At 54.0% G+C, this 25338-nt stretch overlaps 1 protein-coding gene across 5 annotated transcripts in view; it reads left to right on the top strand.

Moving 5' to 3' along the window:
* OTOF (otoferlin) overlaps positions 1-24936 on the top strand; it is a 110929-nt gene extending 85993 nt beyond the window's left edge. For 2 of the 5 annotated variants that reach the window (XM_086624733.1, XM_086624742.1), the window contains 25 exons: positions 211-363; positions 841-1030; positions 1426-1550; positions 2441-2575; positions 3063-3224; positions 4660-4779; positions 5949-6110; positions 6403-6565; positions 7360-7430; positions 8345-8374; positions 9768-9905; positions 10617-10683; positions 13295-13419; positions 14007-14141; positions 15024-15161; positions 16255-16382; positions 16993-17163; positions 17703-17863; positions 18580-18722; positions 19222-19310; positions 21442-21540; positions 23207-23448; positions 23823-24001; positions 24181-24281; positions 24756-24936. In XM_086624733.1, the coding sequence (XP_086480859.1) occupies positions 211-363; positions 841-1030; positions 1426-1550; positions 2441-2575; positions 3063-3224; positions 4660-4779; positions 5949-6110; positions 6403-6565; positions 7360-7430; positions 8345-8374; positions 9768-9905; positions 10617-10683; positions 13295-13419; positions 14007-14141; positions 15024-15161; positions 16255-16382; positions 16993-17163; positions 17703-17863; positions 18580-18722; positions 19222-19310; positions 21442-21540; positions 23207-23448; positions 23823-24001; positions 24181-24281; positions 24756-24936 (3408 nt within the window). Of the gene's footprint in view, positions 1-210; positions 364-840; positions 1031-1425; positions 1551-2440; positions 2576-3062; positions 3225-4659; positions 4780-5948; positions 6111-6402; positions 6566-7299; positions 7431-8344; positions 8375-9767; positions 9906-10616; positions 10684-13264; positions 13420-14006; positions 14142-15023; positions 15162-16254; positions 16383-16992; positions 17164-17702; positions 17864-18579; positions 18723-19221; positions 19311-21441; positions 21541-23206; positions 23449-23822; positions 24002-24180; positions 24282-24755 lie in introns of all 5 variants that reach the window. The other 3 variants (XM_086624725.1, XM_086624722.1, XM_086624714.1) reach the window with 3 other exon arrangements.
* The last annotated feature ends 402 nt before the right edge of the window (positions 24937-25338 follow it).

Below are 25338 nucleotides of genomic sequence, written 5' to 3' on the forward strand. Positions count from 1 at the left end.
CCCTGCTGAGCTTAGCTCTGAGTGACTTAAGCAGAAAAGCTTCTACAGTGAGAGGCTCAAAACCATTTCAATGGCTCTAATGTGACAATAGGTACACCCACCTCCTGTGGCATCTGTTGAATTTGCCTTCAGAAGGTCTCCAGCCCTGCTGATGCCTCGGTGGTCAGAAAGAGCTGAGACACTGACAGGGCTCTTTGCTGATGTTCACAGCCCCAGCACACTATTCCCGACATCTTCATCTGGATGATGAGTAACAACAAGCGCATTGCCTACGCCCGCATCCCCTCTAAGGATATCCTCTACTCCATTGTGGACGAGGAGATGGGCAAAGACTGCGCCAAAGTGAAGACCATCTTCCTCAAGGTGCGGGTCTGTCTTCCTTGGGGGAACTGCAGCTAAGAGGAGGGAGCTGGAGGAAGGACAGACTGGGAGGATGGGAGATGGAGATGAGAGAGTTGTGTATCCAGTTTTGCTGGGGCTTAAATAGTAGGCAAAACAGACCCATACTCTACTGGTAGGGGTGGAATTCTGCTGCTAGGAAGTGTGAGCCACTGATCTTACCCAGTCCAGTAAGCGAGAAATGTCTGGAAGGAGATGTTTGATCCAGCTGGCCACAAAAGAGGATGTTGTCTTAGAAAGAGGAAGCCAGCATGGTGGGAAGAAGGTAATTCATGAGCCAAAGCAGTGTCATGATCCAAAATGATGAAGGCTGGGTCCCTGGTTTTAAGCGGCAGCGGTAAAAACGATGCACCAGAAGGAGTTGGATGCTGCAAGAGGTGGTCTCTCCATCTCCAAGGCCTTCCCTATATCCATGTAAACTCTTCTCTCCTTTGCGCTTAGCTACCTGGGAAGAGGGGGTTTGGACCTGCTGGCTGGACAGTTCAGGCCAAGATGGAGATGTACTTGTGGCTGGGCCTCAACAAACAGCGCAAAGACTTCTTGAGCGGCCTGCCCTGTGGCTTCGAGGAGAAGAAGACCGCCAGAGGCCAAAACCTGCCATCCTTCCCACCCATCAGCCTCCTTTACACCAGTAAGAACTTCCTGCCTGCAGCGGGTCTGAGGACAGGACATGGAGAGGGCAGGAGAGTGCCTGGCTAGACGCCATTTGGACCAAGGGCTTCCAGGAGCTAGGAGGGGAAATAATTCCAGTTGTCCCAGTCTGAGATCCCACTGCTCCCATGGGGAGCTGGGGTGTGGGAACTGTGCACCTTCTTCCCTACCCTGTTCCTAGCTGTCGTTCTGCACACCATGAGCAGGACATGGAGGAAGTCCGTACCCATTCAGGGCTCATGCTTTGAGCCTGTGCCCTTCATCAGTGCTGGTCCTGAGCAAAGGCATGCACCTGGGACCTCTCTGCAGGCTCAGCCCCACAACGGGGCTCCAGGGTTGTGTGTCTAACTGTCTCACTTCCCCTCTCTCTTGCAGAGAAGCAGGTTTTCCAGCTGCGAGCCCATATGTATCAAGCCAGGAGCTTATTTGCAGCCGACAGCAGTGGCCTTTCGGACCCCTTTGCACGAGTCTTCTTCATTTCCCAGAGCCAATGCACTGAGGTAAAGGCCATCTCCTGACCTGGAAGGCTGGGCTGGGCTCTGGTGTTGCATGGTTGCATGGTCCCATCAGCTCTTCATCCTTCATCTTCATCCAGTCTCGTGACTGCTAGTGGATCATGGATTAGGTTGATGATGAGGTCCTGGGGTGGGAAAACAGTCATGGCACTGGGGCTTGACTGTCTCCAGAAGGCTCTTCCCCAGGAATACCTTCACGACATGTCGCCCCGCACCAGCGCACAGCTGTCCCATGTCCCTGTGGGTTTCACCTGCCTGGTTAGGAGGAGCTGGAGCATGTTTCTCCTAAGATGCACACACAATGTTACAAGGGCATGTAGTGATAGGACAAGGAGTGATGGATTTAAACTGAAAGAGGGGAGATTTCGATGAGATCTAAGGAAGAAATTTCCCTCTGAGGGTGGTGAGGCACTGGACCAGGTTGCCCAGAGAAGCTGTGGCTGCCCCATCCCTGGAAGTGTTCAAGGCCAGGTTGGATGAGGCTTTGAGCATCCTGGTGTAGTGGAAGGTGTCCCTGCCCATGGCACGGGGGTTGAAACCAGGTGATCTTGAAGGTCCCTTCCAACCAACCCAAACTATTATATGATTCTATGTTAAAGTGGTCTTTGTGTCTTCCCTTCCCGGGCTGAGGGCCACCAAACTTTAGCAAGCCTGGTGGGCACTGGGAATAATTTGTGTCTGCTTGCCTGCTGCTGGGTGGTTGTTGTTTTTTCTCAGAGGAGTCCTTGGGAGATACCCCATGCCTCACTGGTCCAAAAAGTTGTGCAGCAGCCCACTAGTGCTGCCAGGAAGCTGAGACCAACGCCTGGTCTGCTGCCCTTGTGCAGGGCCTTAGCCCTTATCTGGAGCAGTAAGTTTCTCTCCTGTTCTTCCAGGTTCTCAATGAGACTCTTTGTCCAACCTGGGACCAGCTGCTGGTCTTTGACAACGTGGAGCTCTATGGGGAAGCCCATGAGATGCGGGATGACCCTCCTATAATTGTCATTGAGATCTACGACCAGGACACGGTGGTAAGATGACTCTCAGCGAAGAAAAACGTTAATGATTTAGATGCTGGGATCACTCCTGAGTCAAAGGCAAGGGCAGATGGTGAAGAGGATGTGAGAAGGAACTTTTCTCCTGACCCTTGAAAGATGGATCTTCCACATCTCCCATGGCATGGACCAGGAGCCTCTGCTGCTCATTAGATCTCAGACTTAACTTAATGATATCTTATTTTTGGAGAGCAAAGCAAGAGCTTTTGTGAGGCTGGAGGCAAGGAGACATTACCCGAGTCTTTCCCTTTAGAAAAAATGCTCAGCCCTGGCCTCCTTGCTGTCCCAGCCCTAGGCCACCTCCTTCACCTTATTTGAGGAAGCCAGGAGTGAAAGCTGTCACTGAGCTTTGGTGTCCCAGGCCCACCAGGCTGGTCCTGTTCTGATGGGGAAGAGCTGTGGGGCTGCCTTGGGTTTGCTGACCCAACGCGAGGTCTCCCAAGTGCTCTCTCTGCCTCTACAGGGCAAAGCTGACTTCATGGGCCGCACCTTTGCCAAACCGGTGGTGAAGATGTCAGACGAGCACTACTGCCTGCCACGCTTCCCCCCGCAGCTGGAGTACTACCAGATCTACCGGGGCAACTCCACAGCTGGTGACCTGCTGGCTGCCTTCGAGCTGCTCCAGGTACCAGCTGGCCAAAGCCACCCCAGACTAAGGGATGGAAAAGATGAGATGGAGGGTTGCAAGGGAGCGGGGCTTCACCTGTGCTTATATATCTTAGGTGCTGCAGAGAGCGGGTATTTCATAGGTCCTGGAAAAGCTAGAAGGGTTTAACACAGCCACCAACCCAGTGAGAGGGCAGCTCCTGCCCAGTTGTGCTGGTCAAGATGATGTGCAGTGAGTCCCAGGCTGGACAAGGCACCCCACTGAAGTGTTGTGTTAGCCCAAACTCTGCATTATCACTGGGATATGGGAGATGCCAATGGGAGTCCTGGTGTTCCTGGAGATGCCAATTTGAAGGTCTTGAGAAAAAGGGGTGTGAATTCATAGCAGCACCCCAGAAATAGGGTGAAATTCGGGGGGTTGGAACTAGATGATCTTGAAGGCCCCTTCCAACCCAACCCATTCTATGAAATTTTAGCCTCAGAGTCTGTGGGGGTAGCAGAGTTCCACTCTCCCACTTTCCTGCCTCCTTTCCCCTCCACTGAAACTGTTGTGTGTGTATGGACGTGTCTCAGCAGTCTCCTGGTGTGCAGGGGGCATGAGACGTCCCAGCTGAAAAGAGAGAGGCCCCAGCAAACTCAGCATGGTGCTGGTGGGTTGGGATGTGCAAGGACCGACCTGCCCTGGGCACGGCTAATGCAGCCGAGCCAGGGGCAGTGGTCCCAAGGCTGGTGTCTCATCTGTGTGTGCCGGCAGCAGGCAGTGCCTCGGAGCTGGTGATCCCTTCACCTCTGAGTCTCCGCTTTATTTCAAAGGAGACTTTCCTTTACATGCCTGTCCTTCTGCAAGGTCCTCAGATGCCCTATGACGATGGTGAGATCAGGGCAGCTTTGCAGCCTGCTGTCCTGCTCCCCAAGGGGCTTTTCCCTTCTCCTTTGCCTGCCAGGGCAGGTGCTCATCCAAGCCCTTTTTTTTCCCTCCCAACTGTCCTTGCTGTGGGGTGGTTTCTCTAGGGAATGGCTCACATGGGATATTTGATCTCCCTCATGCCCTGGGTTGGAAATGGGACCTGAAGCCTGCTCCTGGGCTGAGCTCTCGGACCATTTCTGCATCTCTTCACGCCCAGCCCAGGCAGATACAACTCCTTGCAGGAAGAAAAGGATTAGCCCTGGGGCTGGGGTGTGTTGGTGGGCTGAGAAGTTCACTTTGCTGCTGGGTCTGTCCTGTGTGGAAGCACGGGACCACCCCGTACATCCTGCTCATGCATATGCCTTTTGTCAGAGTACCTGCGCTGTACGGTCAGCTGGATGCTCAGCAACTCTTGTTGCTCCTGCACCCTCTGAGACAACACAGACCCAATGTGTGAGACCAGGGTGTGCCAGTTACAGCTGAGACTGATCAGCAGCTGAGCACCAGCTCAACAAACAGATTGTAATCCACACTGCATCTCTTCCAGATCGGCCCTGGGGGCAAGTCAGACCTGCCCCCGATCGACGGCCCCACAGATATGGACCGGGGCCCCATCCTGCCAGTGCCACTGGGGATTCGGCCAGTGTTGAGTAGATACAGAGTGGAGGTAATCACCTTGGAGCACCAAATTGTAATGCTCAGCATTGCGTGGGGCAGGAGAGCCTGTCCATCAGTGTTTGAAGGCCAGAAGGGATCGTTGAGGCTCTGATGACTATCTGGGCACTAGGACCAGATATCTGCACTGTAAGGGTCTGCCTGTGCTGGCCGCGCAAGGAGCGAGGCTGCAGCTGCCCTAAAAGAACAGGCGACTGGATCACTCCCTGCTGTCTTAAATGTGGACACCACAGCAAGTCCAGAGCCCTGTGGTGAGTGGCTTTTGGGCTGAGACACAATGCAGGGCACGTTAGAGATACATCTGCAAGTGCAGCAGTTGGATGAGCTGCATCCCACCCATCTCAGACATTGAAGGCAGGATGCCTCTCATGTATCTGTAGATATCTAAAGGGTGCTGCATCCAGTCAGGGTCCCTCTCTCTTGGTTGTCCTGGTGGACAGTGGTGATCCAGGCAGTACAGCCAGTGACGTTCAGTGCACGGTTCACCTGTGGTTGAAGGGGCTGCTCAGGTGAGATGCTGAGCAGCCTGAGATGCTCTGCTCAGGTGAGATGCTGCTGACCAGATCTCCAGGTCTCTAGAAGAATCCTATCTGATGGTCTTCCACACATTTGCATCTGGTTAAATAAATTGTTCTCCTCTAATGTGCAAGGTGGACACAGCCATGGGGAATCAGGAGGTGGAAAAATCTCAGTTTAGGGGAACTTTTGGTTACAGTGGCTATCTGTTACCTTAAGAAGGGAGAGCCAAGTTTCCCCGGTGATACTGATACCGTTTTGACAAAATGATGCTAGTGCTGAATCAAGAGCCACTGTGGGTGGGCAAAGCTGGTCTGGTCCAGCTCTGTGGAGTCCCATGGCAGAAAAAGGTTAGAAAGGCAGAAAAAGGAGTGTTGAGGGCAGCAGGTTGGAGATCTTAGGCTTCTGCAGATCAGGCGTGGGATGGATTATGTGGGGTGTCAGTGAGAGAGACTGTGCTGCAGCCCTGAGCCATGTGGAGGAAGAGAAGATACCTCAGGGATCCACCACTGCCCAGGCAATGATGTTTACAGTAGGGTCCCTGGTCCTGGGAGATATGGAGAACCAGTTCCTTTGCCTCCACCCTAGCTCCAGCCAGGGACAGTCCCTCTCACAATTGTGCTCTTTCCCCTCCTCCTGCCCTAGATCTTGTTTTGGGGGCTGAGGGATCTAAAGAGAGTGAACCTGGCCCAGGTGGACCGGCCCCGGGTGGACATTGAGTGTGCGGGGAAGGGAGTCCAGTCAGCCCTCATCCAGAACTACAAGAAAAACCCCAATTTCAGCACTTTGGTCAAGTGGTTTGAAGTGGTGAGTGTTTCCTCTTCCCCCTGAGCCCTCAGCTGAAACCTAGATTTTCTGGAGCCCAAACCATGGCTCCTAGCCCCTTGCTTCAGTTTCCCCACAGCAATGGAGGACACGAGCTCAAGCCAAATTGGTGGTGGCCTTTCTCTGAGGGCTCCCAAGCCATGCTGGAGCTGCTCCGGACCCCTTCCTCCAACAAGATCCCTGTTTTAATCCCTACTGGCCTTTCCAACCACCACAGTAGACATCCCACAGCCCACATCCAACCCTTGATAACCAGCACATCTTTGCTTCCCAGGACCTCCCAGAGAATGAGCTTCTCCACCCACCCCTCAACATCTGGGTGGTGGACTGCCGGGCTTTCGGGCGTTACACCTTGGTGGGGTCCCACGCTGTCAGCTCCCTGCGGAAGTTCATCTACCGCCCACCAGATAAGAAAGCCCAGCACTGGAATATGACAGGTACCAGGCTTGGGCCATGGGGACCTGGCTGGTATGGGTTGTTAGGGCATTGTGTACACCTGAGGGGCACGGAGAATAGGGAGTTGAGTAGAAGGTTGTAAGAATTATGGGATATTACCTCCTTGTTGGTTAAGCAAGCAGCACTTCAGGGTTTGGGTCAAGGGGAGGTGAGAAGGCACATGGTGTGAAGCCATGATTCCCCTTTGATTTTTTTCTTTTTTTGCTCTGGAGTCTCACTGCTATAACAGCAAAAACCATCACAAACCCACTTGCCCTGCACCCAGCGCAGCAGCTGAGGGCTTGGTGAGCCACAGGAGTTGCTCATCTCCTCCCAGTCCTTGGTGGAAGTGGAAGCACTCTTGGCTGGGCAGAGACAGGAGGTCTCCAAAGGGATTACCGAGGGCCACCACTTGTTCCAGCCAGAGGTCTGGACCTGTGGTCATGTCCATGCTAGCTGATACTTTTGGGGCAATCATCTCCTCTGCTACTTCTCCTCTGGAGGCTGGTGCAGGTGAAAATAACAAGCCTTTCTTATCATCTGCTTTCCATTGCTGTGGAAGGGATTTTTAATCACACTGTAAGGGTCTGTTCTCATTTCCACCTCTCTTCTTCTCTCAACAAGGCAGTCGCACTTCCCTTCTGCATGAATCCTGTAGGATCTCACCTGAGCTCTCAATTTCTCCTTTACACTGTCCTTCTCTCTTTTTCTTTCTCTTTCTCTGTCCTCTCTCCAGCTAAACATCTCAACGGCTATCTGGCAATGGCCAACGGGGCCCATCACTCTCACCCCACAGGGGAGATTGTCGTCAATATGGAACCTGAGGTTCCCATCAAGAAGATGGAGACGATGGTGAAGCTGGAAGCTGTGAGTAGCCATATGTCAGCACCACTTTAACATCTCTTTCCTCACTGAATTGCCAGTCTCTGAGGGATTCCACCCAAAGAGAGGCTGCCTTGTCCTGCTGAACATGGGGTTGGGTGGTCAGCATGGTGTTGCTGCACACCCACCATGCAGCAAGCCTGAGCCACACAAGACACAGCAGTTGCATGTGCCATAGAGCTGATCCAGCCACACAGAGTCCATCTGAGGCAGCCAAAGCTCTTTAGACCTGTTGTGCTTGCCCTGAAAGCGTGGCACTGCATGCATCGGACAGGTGATGATCTCTAAGGTCCCTTCCAGCCTATGCCATTGTATGATTCTATGATTCTATGATGTGTGCCAGAGGCATCAGGCTTTGTTCACACACTACATGTACCTTTGCCCATTTTGTTGCCTAGAACTGGAATTTCATAGAACTATAGAATGGTTTGGGTTAGAAGGGACATTCAAGATCATCTAGTTCCAGCCCCTCTGCCATGGGCAGGATATGTGTGCATGAGTATGTCTGGAACGCCCCAGCACCATCATGCTGCTTGAATTCTACCACAGTTGCTTGCAGACCTTCCTAGATAGACAAGTTCTGAGAGCGGAGAGGTGTTATCTATGCTGAAAGCCAAAGCGTCTCTCCAGACCCAATGTCTCACTATTTAGGACTGTGGTTCTCCCTTAGCAGGGACACATCTCCCACGTGAAGATGGGTTTGGTGTTCCACAGCAGACATCTGCCCTGTATGCAGAGCTTTACCCCAAGGCTCTTCCTGCAAGGTGTTCGGTTCCTTCATCCCTGTGGAGGTGTCCTTGACTTCTAGTGCATGCATGTACCAGTGTGTGTGTACTCGACTGAGGCTGCGCCACTAACCTGCTCTCCCTCTCCCTGTTCCCTTCCACCCCGGCTGGCAGAACTCCGATGCAGTGGTGAAGGTGGACGTGGTAAGTGATGGATCTGCTCCTCATCCCTGCTTCCAACTCTTCTGTGTGGCTTTTAACGGACCAGGCATCTTCACCAGCCCCAAGATAGGTGGGGACCAGCACCCCTTCATCCCAAGGCAGAGACAGAGCAACATTGTCTCATCAATAAATATGGCAGTAGCCAGGTCTTTGCAGATTGGGAAGCTGTTCTGGGCCAGGACTTCTCAGCCTGATTGTCCCAGGAGGAGCTGGGCAGGCAGCACCCTGTGGGAGAGATGCAGGTTATTCCCACCACAAGCAGGTACCAGCTGCGAAAGGGTTAATTGCACCACGGAGTGGACCCGGGGCACTTTGGCAGCAGAGGGAGGATTGCCGCCATGTCAGGTTCAGGTGCTGTAGCCTGGGAAATAGATGGATGGGATGATTTGCAGGAGGAGGTGTCTCAGGACTCTGACACAGTGTCTCTCTGGAGCCTCAGACAACTTCCTCTACTGCTCTGCGTTGCAGTGTCTGCGGCTGTAAATGGGGAAAAGTGAGGAGGCCGCTCAGCCTGGAGGTTTGTAGAATGGGTTGATTGGAAGGGAACTTCAAGATCATCCAGTTGCAAGCCCCTGCCATGGGCAGGGACACCTTCCACTACACCAGATTGCTCAAAGCCTCATCCAACCTTGCCTTGAACACTTCCAGGGATGGGACAGCCACAGCTTCACTGGGCAACCTGTGCCAGTGCCACACCACTCTCAGAGGGAAGAATTTCTTCCTTAAATCTCATTGAAATCTCCCCTCTTTCAGTCTAAAGCCATTGCCCCATGTTCTGTCACTACACACCATTATCCAAAGCCTCTCTCCAGCCTTCTTGTAGCCCCTTTAGGTACTGGAAGGCTGCTGGAAGTCTCCCAGGAGCCTTCTCTTCTCCAGGCTGAACAGCCCCAACTCTCTCAGCCTGTCTCCCTATAGCAGAGGTGCTACAGCCCTCTCATCATCTTTGTGGCCTCCTCTGGACCCACTCCAACAGCTCCATGTCCTTCTGATGTTGAGACCTCAGAGCTGAATGCAGCACTGCAGGAGGCTCTCAGGAGAACAGAGCAGAGAGGCAGAATCCCCTCCCTCAACCTGCTGCCCACGCTGCTTTGGATGCAGCCCAGGACACAGTTGGCTTTCTGGGCTGCCAGCGCACATTGCCGGCTCATGTTGAGCTTCTCATCAACCAGCACCCCCAAGTCCTTCTCCTCAAGGCTGCTCTTAATCCATTCTCAGCCCAACCTGTACTTGTGCTTTGGATAGCATCCCGACCCATGGCAAGGACAAGGTTCTGCCTTCTCAAGTGCTTCACCCATCACCTTTGTACTTAACAGACATTTTGCTTTTGTCTGATCCCTCTTCTTCTCTGTCTTTGCTTCCCTTGTCCCTGCAGTCTGAGGAAGAGAAGGAGAAAAAGAAAAAGAAGAAGAAAGGAGGAGGAGGAGGAGAGGAAGTAGAAGAGGAGGAGCCGGACGAGAGCATGCTGGACTGGTGGTCCAAGTATTTTGCTTCAATTGAGACAATGAAGGAGGTGGGTGCAGAGCAGAGGAGGGGTGTATGTCAGGATGGAAGAGGAAAACGTTTCCTGCCTGTAAGGTCTCACCTATTTCCAGCTACTTCCAAAGGCTGCAGGCTGTGGCACTTTCCTCGCTAACCTTGACCAACTGCCGGCAAGTCTTTTTCTTGACCAGGCAGAGCTGAGCAGGATTCCTCTTCCTTGGGTGCAGTCTAGGTTGACTGGTTTGTATTCAGACACAGGTATTCCAGTGCCTCATCACCCTCAGAGGGAAGAATTTCTGCCTTAGATCTCATTGAAATCTCCCCTCTTTCAGTTTAAAGCCATTGTCCCGTGTCCTGTCACTACACACCCTTGTCCAAAGCCCCTCTCCAGCTTTCTTGTAGCCCCTTTAGGTACTGGAAGGCTGCTGGAAGGTCTCCCTGGAGCCTTCTCTTCTCTAGGCTGAACAACCCCAACTCTCTCAGCCTGTCTCCAGAGCAGAGGTGCTCCAGCCCTCACATCATCTTTGTGGCCTCCTCTGGACCCGCTCCAACAGCTCCGTGTCCTTCTGATGTTGAGGACCCCAGAGCTGAACGCAGCACTGCAGGGGGTCTCCCGAGAGCCGAGCAGAGGAGCAGAATCCCCTCCCTCAACCTGTCCTGAGTTACATGTCCCTGAGTTACGTGTGTTTCCAGTGAGCACAGAAACCTCTACCACTCCCTGTTTGCTTCATTTCTTCCCCAGCAACTCCGGCAGCAGGAAGCAGCCGCAGCAGAAGCAGAAGAGAAGGAAGAGATGGAGATTACAGAGGGTAAGCAGGCTGCGAACAAGAGAGGGAGCCTGGCAGGGAAAGGTAGGACCAGGACTCCTTTTGATGTCTGGACATCCCTTTTGGAGTCCATCACTGCTTTTCTGCCAAACCAGATGCTCGTAGTGTGTTGTATATCCCCATCACCATTTTTGTGAATGCAGTCCTGGTGTGAGCTGTGTTGGGTTAACACAGAATCATGGAACAGTTTGGATTGGAAGGGACCTTCAAGATCATCCAGTTCCAACCTCCCTGCCATGGGCAGGGACACCTTCCACTACACCAGGTTGCTCAAAGTCTCATCCAACCTGGCCTTGAGCACTTTCAGGGATGGGGCAGCCACAACTTCTCTGGGCCACCTGTGCCAGTGCCTCACCACCGTCAGGGGGAAGAAGATGCTAATGCCAGTTGAATCCAAATCAGAGTATGGTATTGTGGCAGTCTCCAACCCTTCCGTGCTGGAAGGACAGCAATGTGCAAGTAATGAAGACTAGTGACCAGGATCCGTGTTATTGTCTGAGGACATTTTTGTGCAATCACAAGTCCATATGTCATCAAAAGTCCTGTCACTTTGGCCGTGCAGATGTGTTAGCTGTAGTGCTGTGTGCTTGAAGTCTATGGCCCATGTCAAGTAATAGATACTTCTACATCACCTTCATGTGGTTTTCCATCCTCATTTTCCAGGAGGCTTAAATTTATTTTTTATTTTGCTCCAGTTTCACAAGGAAAGGTTCAACCAGACAAAAGGTCTGGGATTTATCTAATCTGACTGCTTTTACCTGCATGTAGAGTCCTCCTTGCCTGCTGTTCTAGCACAGGCAGTGAAGAAAAATATACATTTTTAGGGCAAGTTCTCTGACCTGTTTTCAATACTATATTACAATAAGATGAATTGTGTCCTAAATGCATTTTTCTCTGAAGGAATTCAGGGGTCTGTAGCTCAGATGGGGTGTTGCAGATGTGTAAAGTTGGGTGAGACAAATTTTGTACCGCAAGTGGAGCGAGTCCAGAGGAGGCCATGAAGATGATGTGAGGGCTGGAGCACCTCTGTTATGGAGACAGGCTGAGAGAGTTGAGGCTGTTCAGCCTGAAGAAGGGAAGGCTCCGGGGAGACCTTCCAGCAGCTTTCCAGTACCTAAAGGGGCTACAAGAAAGCTGGAGAGGGGCTTTGGACAAGGGTGTGTAGTGACAGGACAAGGGGCAATGGCTTTGAACTGAAAGAGGGGAGATTTCAATGAGACCTAAGGAAGAAATTCTTCCCTCTGAGGGTGCTGAGGCACTGGCACAGGTTGCCCAGAGAAGCTGTGGCTGCCCCATCCCTGGAAGTGTTCAAGGCCAGGTTGGATGGAGCGTTGAGCAACCTGATATAGTGGAAAGTGTCCCTGCCCATGGCAGAGGGGTTGGAACTGGATGATCTTGAAGGTCCCTTCCAACCCTAACCATTCTGTGATTCTATGATGTGGGCTAAGAATACTGGTGAGCCGAGACATGTTGGTCAAGGGTGAGTTTGTCCATTTGCAGCCTGGAGGCCCAGTCCCACCAGTGGGGCTTGGAGGAGTTTCCCTGAAGACTTTCACCCGTGCTGTCCCTATATTCCATGTCCCTATGACAGCAGTTTGCTGTCATGCCCGGGCAACGCAAAATCCATTAGCTGAGAAAAATACAGAGCCTGGTTTCATTTGGAAGACTAGTCTTCATATCATGATAAAGATGAGGCTGGGTCTTGCTGAGCTTGGAGACAACTCTGAGCAGCTTCTTCCTGGGCTTGCTGTCACAGCAGGGTTGCTGGAGGGGATGTCTTGTGTCCCTCATTGTTTTCTTTCTGTTTTCTAAGAAGGATCCATTTCCCCTTGGCATTCCCATTCCTTCCTCTTTTCCTCTTCCGCATTAAGCCTTTGTCATCAGTCTGTCCCCATCTGCATCCCGGCAGTCATGAAAGTTGTCAGAGGCAGTGAGGGGTGGGGGTTTAGAGGGGTGGGAGAAGTTTTCTTTGAACGTGTGCCTTTCCAGGCAGCCTCTTCCCAGGTTAGTTGATGTCCCTGGCTGGTGGCTGCTCTGAATAGAGACCTTAACAACGTGTCATTGCAGTAGGTAATGGGCAAAACCTCCTTAAGGGCAGCAGCCTGTGATCTGGTGCTGAGGGTCAAGCATTGTCCCCTCCGTGATACCTGGGCTGGGGTTTTACTCTTCAGGCTGCACACGGCAGGAAAAATCTCAAGTAGAAGGAAAAAAAAAGGAGATGCCGTGGGCAGGATCAGGTCTTCGCACTGCTGTTGAAGCTAGGCAGAGCCCAGCACTCTCAGTCCATGTTTCATAGTCCTCTGAATGACTTCTGCTCAGGTCAACTCTGGAAGCTTCCTGCACAGAGACTTCTGGGCTCCTGGAGATGTGAGCTGGGCAGCAGTGGCCAGAGGCAAGGAAAGGCAGGAGAGGACTGGGTGGGAGTTGCAGGCAGTTGCAGCTGTCAGCTTTCATGCTCCTCCTGTTTGAAGGACTTTGATCAAGTCCCCCCTCCCTGTCTCCTCCACCCCTCCTCACCCTCATTTCCATCTCCTCCCTCCCCGCTGCTTCCCCTCGAGCTCAGATATCAAACTTGATGACTCTTTCATGAAAGGCTCCAAGGGTCATGCAAAGAACAAGGAGAAGTCCAAAGCACCCAAAGACGATAAGAAGAAGAAGCAACAGTCAGCCCCTGAGCTTCCCGAGAAGAAGAACAAGCAGAAGATTGATGAACTGAAGGTGCGTGTGTTGGCAGGGGAGGAGGAGACGCTGCCTGCTCAATGGCAGGCTGGAAGCCACTGGAGACCAGAGCAGGATGGATCAACCCTGCTTGAGGCACCTTGCCTCTCTGAGGGGTATCTAACCCTAGGTGAGACGTGCCTTGGGACTGCCAGCTTCTCTCCATAGTTTGAGAGAAGGGGGAGAGTTTTCCAGGCTGGCAATGGCCGGCCCAGCCAGGACTGAGGGTAGGGATGGGCTCTGGTTCAGCGTACTGGCCCGTGGTCTTTATTAGGGTTAACATAGTCTGTGGTTCTAGGGTTCAGAAGGGTTCAGAACTTGGGTCTTGCACAGAGCGGGGACAACCGCCTCGTCCTGTCAGCTGAGCTTCCCTCTTGTACGTTATCAGTTTGGGGAGGTGCTCGTGGCATCAAGATCCAACCCAATGACCCTGGAGATCTTTTCCTTCCCTGGAGAATTGGGCATTGGGAGCTGAGGTGTCCATATTCCCTCTGAGTTGACCTGAGTAGTCACTATATCTTTTCCTCACTTTTTTTTCTTCTTTTTTTTAAAACTAATTCCCCTCCTTTAACTTTCTGTCATCTCAGGTCTTCAACAAAGAGCTAGAATCAGAGTTTGATAACTTTGAGGACTGGCTGCACACCTTTAACCTGCTCCGCGGGAAGATCGGGGACAACGATGACAATGCAACAGAGGAGGAGCGAATAGTGGGGAGGTTCAAGGTGAGTTTGGTGGCCGAGTCGGGCTAGTGCAGGGGCAGCTTGGGCAGCCCTTGCCAACAGGACGCGATAGAAACCAATTTGCATTGACTCAGCTGCAGGCACCTTGCAGGGAGAGAAAGGCTCCTGAGATAGCCCCAGAAATCAGATGGCTTCAAAGAGCGCAGCCACCGAGATGGTGATCTGCGGGCAGACAGGTCCTTGATGGTTCTTACAGAAGGCCAAGGGAAAAGCAGCTCCTCTTTCTTGCCCACTGTGGAAATGAGTCATGCCCTGGGTTATCTTTCTGAACAGTTTTTCACCAATATCAGTAACTTGGGCTCACGGCCATGTTGCGCCATTGCCAGTCCCTCAGGCAACGTAGGAGCACGTCTGTCAGCTGTAAGATTCTTGGACAAGAACCTTTTTGAGGCCAGATGAAGCCTGTTGATGCCAGTTTTGCCCTTTGTTTGCTTAGCAGAGGAGATGAGCAGGCAGTTCCCCACCTTAGCTAGGACCAGATGCTTAGGGAGTGTAGAAATCAGCAGTGTTTCATGTGGTAGTTCATAGATTTTCCAGCCCATCCCTTGTCAACGCTTTTATTCCCATTGCTTTTGTCCTCCTGTCACTTTTACTCTTGGAAATCCCTGTCCATGATCACCTTCCTAGCTCGATTCCTCTGCCGACCTCCTTTTCTTTGACCTGTTTCTCTGCTCATGGTTGCAATCCCTGAAGAGGTCCTTGCATAGTGGTGGAAATTTCCAGATCTGGCCTGTCTGCTCCAGCACATGGCTAGAAACAAGGATATTGGCCGGTTCCTCAGGAAGGGTAGTTTGGGATGGGTCTGCTTACCCCATGCCCCTGGGCAGCTGGACTCTCATCAGGTTGTGCGTTCCCTCACACCAGGGCTCCATGTGTGTCTACAAAGTGCCTCTCCCTGATGACATCACCAAGGAAGCAGGATACGACCCCAACTTCGGCATGTTCCAGGGGATCCCCAGCAATGACCCCATCAATGTGCTGGTCCGAGTCTATATTGTGCGGGTGAGTATGACCGTGCGGTGTGGCAAGGGGTGGTCTTGCGCTCCCTTCCACGGCACGCATCCAGGAGCTGGTCCCAAAGCTGTGGAGATGTCAGGTTCTAGTGCTTACTGCATCAGGGCCAAGGATGCAGCACGACTGAAGCAGCTGATTGACGAGGACTTGAATGGTGTCTCCATATCCATGTGCTCCAAGCGCTGGGAGCAAGACAGATCCAAGCTCCTGCCAGATCCAGAAACTTCTCTCCTGGTATGCAGGGGGGACCAGCACTGTCCCAGTGCTTAAGTGAAGCATTTCTTTATGTGGAGTGTGCTCTTGGAAAAAAATCCTTTCCTGACCACTAAACTAGTGATGCTTGTGTCCCCGAGCACATGAATGAGGTACTGTAGCCAGGGAGAGGCTACTGAGGGATCTCAGTCCTGCTAGAAGCACTTGGGCTGCTCTTTGTCACCACCTTGTCCTGGTGTTTTACAAGTGCAACCTACTTTCAGCTACGTTTCCTGCTAGCCCGATCATCCATGGTATATCCCGTTGCCCAGCGGGATAACAAGTCTCCCATCCATCACCAACAGACTGAGGCTGCAATGGTTGACACCAGCCTGATCACACCACTACCAGCCAGGACTGGCTGGATACGTCCTGGCTTGGGCATCTGCTGTTGTGTGCCATGATGGAGATTGGGACTGGAGAGTTTGGGAATACTCACCTCCTTTATGGGAAGAAGCCAGGAGCCCTTGGCCCTAATGTAGCAAGAGGAGAGAACAAGAGGGGAAGAGGACAGTTGTCTTGACATCTTGGTCACATTGTCACTCTGGTATTTCTTTAGAGAAACACATTTCCTTCCACTGATGAAAGAGATGCCAAAGGAGACTGTGGTTATGTCTCTCTGTGGGGACACGGCCAGCCCCTACCCCTCCCCAAATCGGGACAGGGATTAACACAAGGCAGGATTTATCCCCAAGACACTGTATTTAGGGGATCCAAAGTGCTTTGCCACATGCCTATGGCCAGACGGTCTCAGGGATGGAGAACAGGGCCATCCCTGAATTCTTCGCTATTGTGGACGGCACTGACATATCTCATCTGTTCTCTCCAGGCCACAGACCTTCACCCAGCTGACATCAATGGGAAGGCTGACCCCTATATTGCCATCAAGCTGGGGAAGACGGACATCAAAGACAAGGAGAACTACATCTCCAAGCAGTTGAACCCTGTCTTTGGAAAGTGAGTTACCCCAGCCCTGTTACCTGTCTGCACCTGGAAGGGGTGAGCCAAGCCTGAGCCAAGCTTGCCAGCCCTTGGACCAGCACCCTAGCCGTCCCACAGCTGCTGCTTGGCCTCAAAAGACGAGACTCATCACACAGTACTGTCCTTGCAAGCAGTGTAGGGCATCCTCGTTTCAGCCATCTGTCCTTCTTTGCCAAGCGGTATGGTCAATATAGTAAGGGGTGTTCAAGAAACATCCATATCTGATCAAGATGATGTACCTGCTTTAGGAACCATTAGGCCTAAACTCCAGTGAGGGTATGGCTTGGATCTCCAGTGAGCGTATAACCTGGATCTCCAGTGAGGGTATGGCCTGGATCTCCAGTGACATGCAAATGTAGTTTCAAGGTTATTGAGACATCCAGATCAAGCAAGCACCCTGTGCCACCTCCTGTCTAGGGCTGCTGGATCTGAAACAGCTTTACTTGAAACTCCTACCTTGAATGTCCTGCAGTGGTAGACACAAATTAAACACTGTCCAGAGATGGGAGCAGACCCATCTCACCCATGTGTTTGTCTTGAGTAGCAACCAAACCCTTCAACAACTTTTCTCTTTCCTCTCACCTAGATCCTTTGACATCGAGGCCACCTTCCCCATGGAGTCCATGCTGACAGTGGCGATCTACGACTGGGACTTGGTGGGGACTGACGACCTCATTGGAGAGACCAAGATTGATCTGGAGAACCGTTACTACAGCAAGCATCGAGCTACTTGTGGGGTGTCACAGACTTACTCTATGTACGAGCAAAGCTTTCCCTGCCCGACCTTCTGCCTGGACCCATGCCTGTCTCATCTTCCACACCAAGCCTAGATCTCCTGCAGGAGATAGATTGTCTGATAATGAGGGAGTCTGTGCTGTACCCTCACTCTTAAGACAGGTTTTGTGACCAGCACAGCTGGGCAGTGGTGGAGCAGTTTCTAAGGAGCCCAGGGCAGAGAGGAAGCAACTGAAGGGCACTGGTGGGACTGGGTAGAGGGGTGAGGCCAGAGTGAAATAGCAGCAGGTCCAAAGGAGCAATGCTGAGCCTCAGGGGGACAAGTGGGGTGCACTGGGAATTTCAGGTCTGAGTCAGCACAGAGTGAAGGGGCTGGGGTGGGAGAGTGTTAGCAAAGCGTAGAGAGGAGCCACAGAGGGACCTGGTCTGCTCTGAAGTTTCACGTTTGCTGCCTCAGATCCTTTCCCTGTGAATCCTTTGTTTTGCTGGCAGAGGGGAACAAAATGGCTTTTTCCTCCAAATCTTGCTACTGCTACACTGACTTTGCCCTCCTGTTCACAGACATGGCTATAACGCCTGGCGTGACCCCATGAAGCCCTCCCAGATCCTCTCCAAGCTGTGCAAAGAGGGCAAGGTGGATGGGCCACACTTTGGGCCGGGAGGAAGAGTGAAAGTTGCCAACAGGGTCTTCACCGGCCCCACGGAGATTGAGGATGAAAATGGTATCTGCCCCATGGGATGAAGGTTGTGGAGGGGAGGGGAGCAGGGGGTCTGGGGTGTCCCCTCTTCATTCAGGATCACAGAAAGATATAGTGGTCCCATCACTCCAAAGCGGCACTGCAACCACTCTCCATCCACCACCTTAAATGGACTTTCCAGTACGTGACCAGTTAGATGGAGTCTTGTAGACCACCCTGGCCAGTGAGTTGTGCTCAGAATCACTCATGGACGTCTGTGACATAGCATCACCAAAGCTGCCTTTGAAAACTTCCTCCTGGAAGTGCATGCCCAAGGAGCAATGAAGACAGCCCACCCTGGCCTTTCCAGGGTTTGGGAAGCCATTCTCCATGAAACTGCATCCCCAAGCCATGGTGGTGTCCCAAGGCACTCAGGTGTGCTCAAAATAGATGAAGGCAGGCCAGGAGGGGTGCAGAAGAGGAGAAGAGCGTGGTCAATGGATATGGAGCTTGCTGAGCCTGGGAAAATGCAGACTGGCAGGGGATCTGGACCTTCTGTAGGTGACTAGGGGCAGAGAGAGGAGAAGGAGAGGAGTTAGGAAGTGTTGGCCGAAGGACAAAGTGTACACAAGGAAGCAGAGAGGACTATCTAGTAGGCAGTTCTGCTCCCTTGGATTAAGGGTAGAGGAGGAAGGTTGTTTGCTGTCCCTGGTGTTTCTCTGCCCCGTTCTCTGAGCTCAGCCCTCCCTTTGCCCGCACAGGTCAGAAGAAGCAGACGGATGAACACCTGGCCCTGGCTGTGCTGCGCCACTGGGAGGACATCCCACGGGCAGGCTGCAAGCTGGTCCCCGAGCACGTGGAGACGCGTCCGCTGCTGAACCCTGACAAGCCAGGCATCGAGCAGGTCCTCAAAGTCCCAGCTGCAGGGGCTCCAAACAGGGAGCAGAGACATTAGCTGAGCAGACCAGCCATAACCCACCTTGTTGTGGGCAGCAGAGACAAGGAAGGCAATCTGCAAAGAGTTGGCACTTGGGCATCAACAGCCCTTAACAGTCACCTGTTGACCCAAGCAGACTATATCTCCAATGCCTGTCCTGCCCCAACCTGCATCCATGTCATACCCCCAAGTCCCTTGGTCCCTTGATTCCCCCATGCCTGTGCACCTCCACACCACACCATGCCAGGAGATGGAAAAGGACTTCAGGGGGTGGAAAAGGACTTGTGGCACAGGGGAGCCCTGCCTTGCCCCATATCTGGCAGAGCTCAGTGCAGCAGGCCCTGCCCCACATCTGGCACAGCCAGACTGATGTTGAAGAGCGAGAGGAGCTGGGGGGGAGGGACACTGCCAGGTTGGGGGGCAAGGAGGAACAAGGGGAGCTGACTGCACCTCTTCAACCTTGCAGGGTCGCCTGGAGATGTGGGTGGACATGTTTCCCATGGACATGCCAGCGCCTGGCCCTGCCACTGATATTTCTCCCAGGAAACCAAAGAAGTAAGGAACCTCCCAGCCAACCAGCTCCCGGGAAACTCGAGGCTGGGAATGGAGCCCTGCTTCTCCCCTCTCCTGCCCTGCCCACTGCCTGGGTACCTCAACCATACTGGCATTGCCAGAGATCCCAAGACTGGAGGACCCTTTCCAGGAGGTGATGGCTAGAACCAGGGCAGGGAAGGTTACTGGGACAGAGCTCGTCAATCTAGCAGCACAGAGCAGGCAACAGGCAGTACAATAAAGAGTTCTTCCCTCCCACCCTGCCCTCTCCCAAATCATTTAGAGAGAAGACAGACATTTCTTCCCTCGGCATCCCTCCTAGCCCTGCCTTACCCTGCCAGACCATGTCCTTGGGCCCCTTTTCCCACCCCAGGGCCAGGATACAGGGACAACACTGGGCAATCCCAGGGGGATTCTTTAGCATTCCCCTGCCCAGCAGATGATTCCTTGGATGGAGAGAATGGCCCTTGATGCCAGTGGGCTGCAGCTGGGGTCTGAACAGCAGGGCAGGCAGCTGCGGGAAAGCTGAGGCCAAGGGCAAGATCTAGGCACCGGCACAGACTAGAAAAGCAGAGGGATATCTACAGTGCAGCCCAGGAGAGCTGTGCTCAGTGGTGACCCATGAGCTGGAGCTGAGATATTCCTATTGATTGGCTCAAGCTCTCTTTTGCAGATAGGTTTGCGGATAGGGTTTACTGCGTTCCGCTCTGGGACCCCAACATCAGAAGGACACGGAGCTGTCGGAGCGGGTCCAGAGGAGGCCACAAAGATGATGCAAGGGCTGGAGCACCTCTGCTATAGGGAGACAGGCTGAGAGAGTTGGGGCTGTTCAGCCTGGAGAAGAGAAGGCTCCTGGGAGACTTCCAGCAGCCTTCCAGTACCTAAAGGGGCTACAAGAAAGCTGGAGAGGGGCTTTGGACAAGGGTGTGTAGTGACAGGACAAGAGGCAATGGCTTTGAACTGAAAGAGGGGAGATTTTGATTAGATTTAAGGAAGAAATTCTTCCCTCTGAGGGTGGTGAGGCACTGGCACAGGTTTCCCAGAGAAGCTGTGGCTGCCCTATCCCTGGAAGTGTTCAAGGCCAGGCTGGATGAGGCTTTGAGCAACCTGGTGTAGTGGAAGGTGTCCCTGCCCATGGAAGATGGTTGGAACTGGATGATCTTGAAGGTCCCTTCCAACCCAAACCGTTCCATGATTCTATAGAGAGGCTGTTTCAAGCACGGTTACGGCTGGTGTTTAACCCATCTCCCCTGTCTTTGCTGGTAGCACTGGGCACCACCTGACACTGGCTGTAGGTGCTGGAGACGCTCAGCATAGGAGAAGGTCCCACACACAGGAGAAGACAGGAGGGAGCTGGGGCTGAAGTCCCACAGCTGGGCTCAGCCAGGGTTTGCCAGAGGGAGATACCAGAGGAGGTGGGGTAAGGAGGCTGTAAACCCCCTTCCCCTCACCAGTAGGACTCCCTGGTGCTTCTAGCAATGTGTCTGTGCCAGTATGGCTGCGTCTCTGCCACCGTCCCCCAGCCTCCCTCCAGCCTTTCCACATTGCAGCTGTGCCCTGCGAGAAACCTGGCTCGGCTCTTCCCCCACCCACTCCCACCAGAGCTGCTTTCTCCATCACCAGAATTCCCAACCAATGTGAATGGGGCTGGGGAAACCCTGAGTTGCTGCACACAAATGGCAGCGCTGGGAGTATCTCAAGAGTCTCTGAACCCTCTAGAGTCCTAAGGAGGATGGTGATGCCCAACGAGCTGCCCTGGACATGGGAGCAGGGGCCACTCTGAAGGCAGCAACAAATGTCCCCCCATTTTTAGGGGAGGGAGACACAGCCCTGCTGAGTAAGGTGGGGAAACCAGGGAGAGAGCTAGTCTCAGAGTGTTTTGCAGACTCCATTTTAGCCACCAGTGGACCAAAGACCAAACCTGGGCTGTCCCCTTGAGCCTTGCAGAGGTTCAGAGCAGAGAGAGGTAACGCTGAACCCTGCCCGGGCTGCCCTGAGCTCATGCGGAGATCCCACCACCCTGTTCCTGCCCTCAGGGTCCCTCAGATACGGTCCCTGTGAGCAGTTCCCGTTTCTGGCAGCATCACCCCCGTGCCCCCACACCTCGCCTCCTTGTCTCCCTTCCTCTTGCCAGATACGAGCTTAGAGTGATAGTGTGGAACACAGACGAGGTCATCCTGGAGGACGATGACTACTTCACAGGCGAGAAGTCCAGTGACATTTTCGTCAGGGGGTAGGTACAGCGTGACATGCCAGCACCACCTCCTCAGCTTCTTCCTGGGGTAGAGGGATCCCTGGGGCGGTTTTGGAGCGGGGAAGTGGTGAGGATAGGACATGGACTATGGGGCAGGGGCAGATAGCGCCAACACTGCCATTGTCTTCTTGTCTCTCCATCTCTTTCTCTCTCGGCTGCACAACGGGTCGGTTGTTATCTGGAACCCCAATGAGGTGGTTTTGGAAGATGATGCTTTCCTGGTGGAAGAGATGGTGTCTGACATCTATGTCAAGGCCTCGCCACTTGGTCCTGTCTCCCCCTTCATGCCCCCACTTGGCGTTTCATCCCCGCAACCTCCAGCTCCAACATCTGGAGCCAAATTTTCAGGTTGTTCCCACCTCTGCTTCACTCTCACCCGGCAGTAGGGGAGAGCACCTTCCAAAACTCACCCATACAGAGAGGAGAAGGACCTCCATCTGCCCATAGCCCACTTCTTTACAAGACCTCAGATCAACACAATGGCGTTTCAGGCTGGTGGCCAACTACGCAGTGGTTTCCCACTAGGCTGCCAGGCTCCTCAGAGCCTCCTCCGCAGCCTCGCCAGCTCAGGCCAGGTCTCCACTGCTTCCATCTCATGCTGCTCTCGGAAACTGGGTCTGGTTTAGCATCTTGGCTCCCACCAGCCTAGTGGTTTTCTGCAACAGCTCTGAATCTGAGATGCTCCAGCCCTTCCCCATCTATATGGTGGGGGAATCGCTTGACCTTTGCGTTTTGCGGGGCAGAGCAAGGCATGGACATGCTCGGAGCCTAGAGAAGAACCTGCTTTGGGTGCTTAAGCATGGAGCCTTGTCCCTGATGGCTGCAGCCCCTCGGGACAAACAGATGCACAAAAACCTGAGAGCACCCTGGGGAGCGGAGATGCCTGGGCTCATCAAAGAAAGGGGATGGGGGGACTCTCACGGTCTTTAAAACAAAGCTGCGTTCCCCGGGGCGCAGACTTGCTGGTATGGACCATCCTCTGTGTCCCTTTTGCCCTAGGAATCCTGCTCACTGGAGCCAGAACATGGGGTGGCACAAGCAGATGCAATGGTGGAGGTGGGCATGGCCACCCCATTGCCCAGGGCAGCAGGACTGGGACCCCACTGTCTCCACGGTGCAGGGCTGAGCTGGGTGCTTCAGGTCTCTTCGCTGGAGGTGGGATCAGCAGAGACAACCCCACCCTCATGCAGAGCCCTAAATACCTTCGATGGGCTTGGACAGATGTGTCCTAACACAGAGAGCCTGTGGTGACCAGCACAGACTGACATCAGGGGAGACCTCACTACCCCATGGTGGAGTGAGAAGGTCTCTACAGCCTCTCCTGGATCTGTCCTCTCCACCAGTGTGAGATGGGGACATCCTTCCAGCGTGTTCTGCTCCAGGCTCCCCAGCAATGCTCCTTGCTCCTGTCCACCTCTTTGACATGTCCCTGCCCAGAGAAAGACCCCTGACGCCCTCTAAAGCCCTCCTGCCTCTATGCTAGACCTTGGAGATGCAGCTGCAGGGATGCAAGCAGCCCCAGCCTGTTGCTGGCGCCTTTTAGGTCCTTCCAGTCTGTCCTGGAGACATGCTGGCTACATGCACAGGGTGATCCTGTGCCCTCTCCTCCCTCCTGTAACGTCTGTCACCCCTCTGGGCTCTGCAGGTGGCTGAAGGGGCAGCAGGAGGACAAGCAAGACACAGATGTCCATTACCACTCGCTCACCGGCGAAGGCAACTTCAACTGGCGCTACATCTTCCCCTTTGATTACCTGATGGCGGAGGAGAAGATCGTCATCTCCAAGAAGGAGTCCATGTTCTCCTGGGATGAGACTGAGTACAAGATTCCGGCTCGCCTCACCCTGCAGGTCTGGGACGCCGACCACTTCTCGGCCGATGATTTCCTCGGTGAGTGGGGGGTCCGCTGAGCTGGGGCAGTGGGGCAGCCAGCCAGGAGCCCATGGCTGGACAAGTACGGGAGCAGTTGGGGATGAGACAAAGCCTGCAGAAAAACAGAACCTAGAAGGGCGGCTTTGCTCCTCAAGTCCACAACGTCCTACAAACCCCTTTAGATGCTGCTGGTAAGAGTGAGTAGGACAAGAGCCCTCATCTCCACTGCTGCTGTTCAAAGGCAGCTCCTGTAGCAAAGTTGTCAGCTTTTTAGTTCCCAGAGCTAGTTCAGAGTTGCTCTGCAGGGCAGGAGATGCTGGCCCAGCTCACCCCCAGCCAAGGACTCAGCGTTTTGGGGGTGTCAATATCTGTGCTCCCCTTTCTCCTGCCAGGGGCCATCGAGCTGGACCTGAACCGCTTCCCCCGGGGAGCCAAGACATCGAAGCAGTGCAGCCTGGAGATGGTGACGAATGAGGCAGAGCTGCCCATGGTCTCTATCTTCAAGCAGAAGCGAGTTAAGGGATGGTGGCCGTTCGTGGCCAGAGATGAGAACGATGAGCTGGAGGTCACAGTAAGGATGGGGAAAAGGGAGGGATTTGGCATCTTGGGGACTGCGCTTTATGCAGACACCCTCTTCCCATCCCGCAGCTGCCTCTGCTCCCTCAGGTCCCCTCTGTCACTGTGTCTTGGAGAGGGGCTGAGGTGGGAGAGCACGGCCTTGGTCCCAGCACAGCTCTCTGCTCTCGGCAGGGCAAAGTCGAGGCTGAGCTACACCTTCTGACAGCAGAGGAGGCAGAGAAATCCCCCGCCGGGCTGGCTCGCAATGAGCCTGACCCACTGGAGAAACCCAAGTAAGGAGGAAACCCCACTCCTCGTGGGGTGGCAAGGAGGGGTCGCGCCTGGGAATGCAGGAATGAGAGTCATGGGCAGAGACATCTGTGATGGTTCCCCACCATTTGCCACTCACTGCCCCGCTGCTTTTCCTTACTCTGTTCCTCCTCTGCCTCTCTTCTTGGCTCCATCCCCTTTCCTTGGCCTCCTGGCACCCCCTCCTCCCTTCTGGTCCTCACCACCAGAGTCCAGCTTTGGCTGGAATCCTCACGCTCCCTCAGGAACCTCCATTTCTTCATCTGGCTTGTGTCATACTGACTCCCCTTGTCCACCCTCCTGGTCCTCCTGGTTGGGCTCTCTCACTCTGTGCAGACTTACCCAGGGAAGGGGATCCTGCACCTCCCTTCGCCCACCGTGTCCGCTGTCACGCTGCCAGCTGGGTGTCCCTTCTCCATGGCCAGGGCGTTAAAGATGGGTATTTGCTTCCCCTGCAGCCGCCCGGACACGTCCTTCATCTGGTTCCTGAACCCGCTCAAGTCCATCAAATACCTCATCTGCACACGCTACAAGTGGCTCATCATCAAAATCGTGCTGGCCCTGCTGCTCCTCATCATGATCGCCCTCTTCCTCTACAGCATGCCGGGCTACATGGTCAAGAAGCTGCTGGGAGCGTGAGGCATGGGAGCCTCCCCCACGCCCCCAGCCCCGTGCCAGCGCCATCCCCGGTTCCGTGCCCTTCTCCTCCCCGTGGGCTCTCAGCAGCTTCGGGGAATGGAACGTCTCCTCCCCGCTGCTGCTAGACCTGCTCTTCGGCGTCCCTCCTCCGTGGGTCCCGGCCGTGGCGTTGGGCGCAGAGAAAGGGGCTGGGGGATAGCGTCGATCCCGAGGTGCGCGTCCCTCGCCGGGGCTGGCGGAGGTGCCCGCCTGGCTACTGCGGGGCACCCAGGGCGGGGGGCTCAGAGCCCTTTGGTGCCCTCCCGGGCAGCTGAGACCCTGGCCCCGGGAGAAGGGGAGCGAGAGCCGGGGCTGCGTGGGTGGAGCCGCGGGAGCGCTCCCGGAAGGCTCCTCGGAGGCACG

The sequence above is a fragment of the Tauraco erythrolophus genome, chromosome 2 (assembly GCF_009769465.1).
Source record: "Tauraco erythrolophus isolate bTauEry1 chromosome 2, bTauEry1.pri, whole genome shotgun sequence".
NCBI classification, from domain to species: Eukaryota; Metazoa; Chordata; class Aves; order Musophagiformes; family Musophagidae; genus Tauraco; species Tauraco erythrolophus.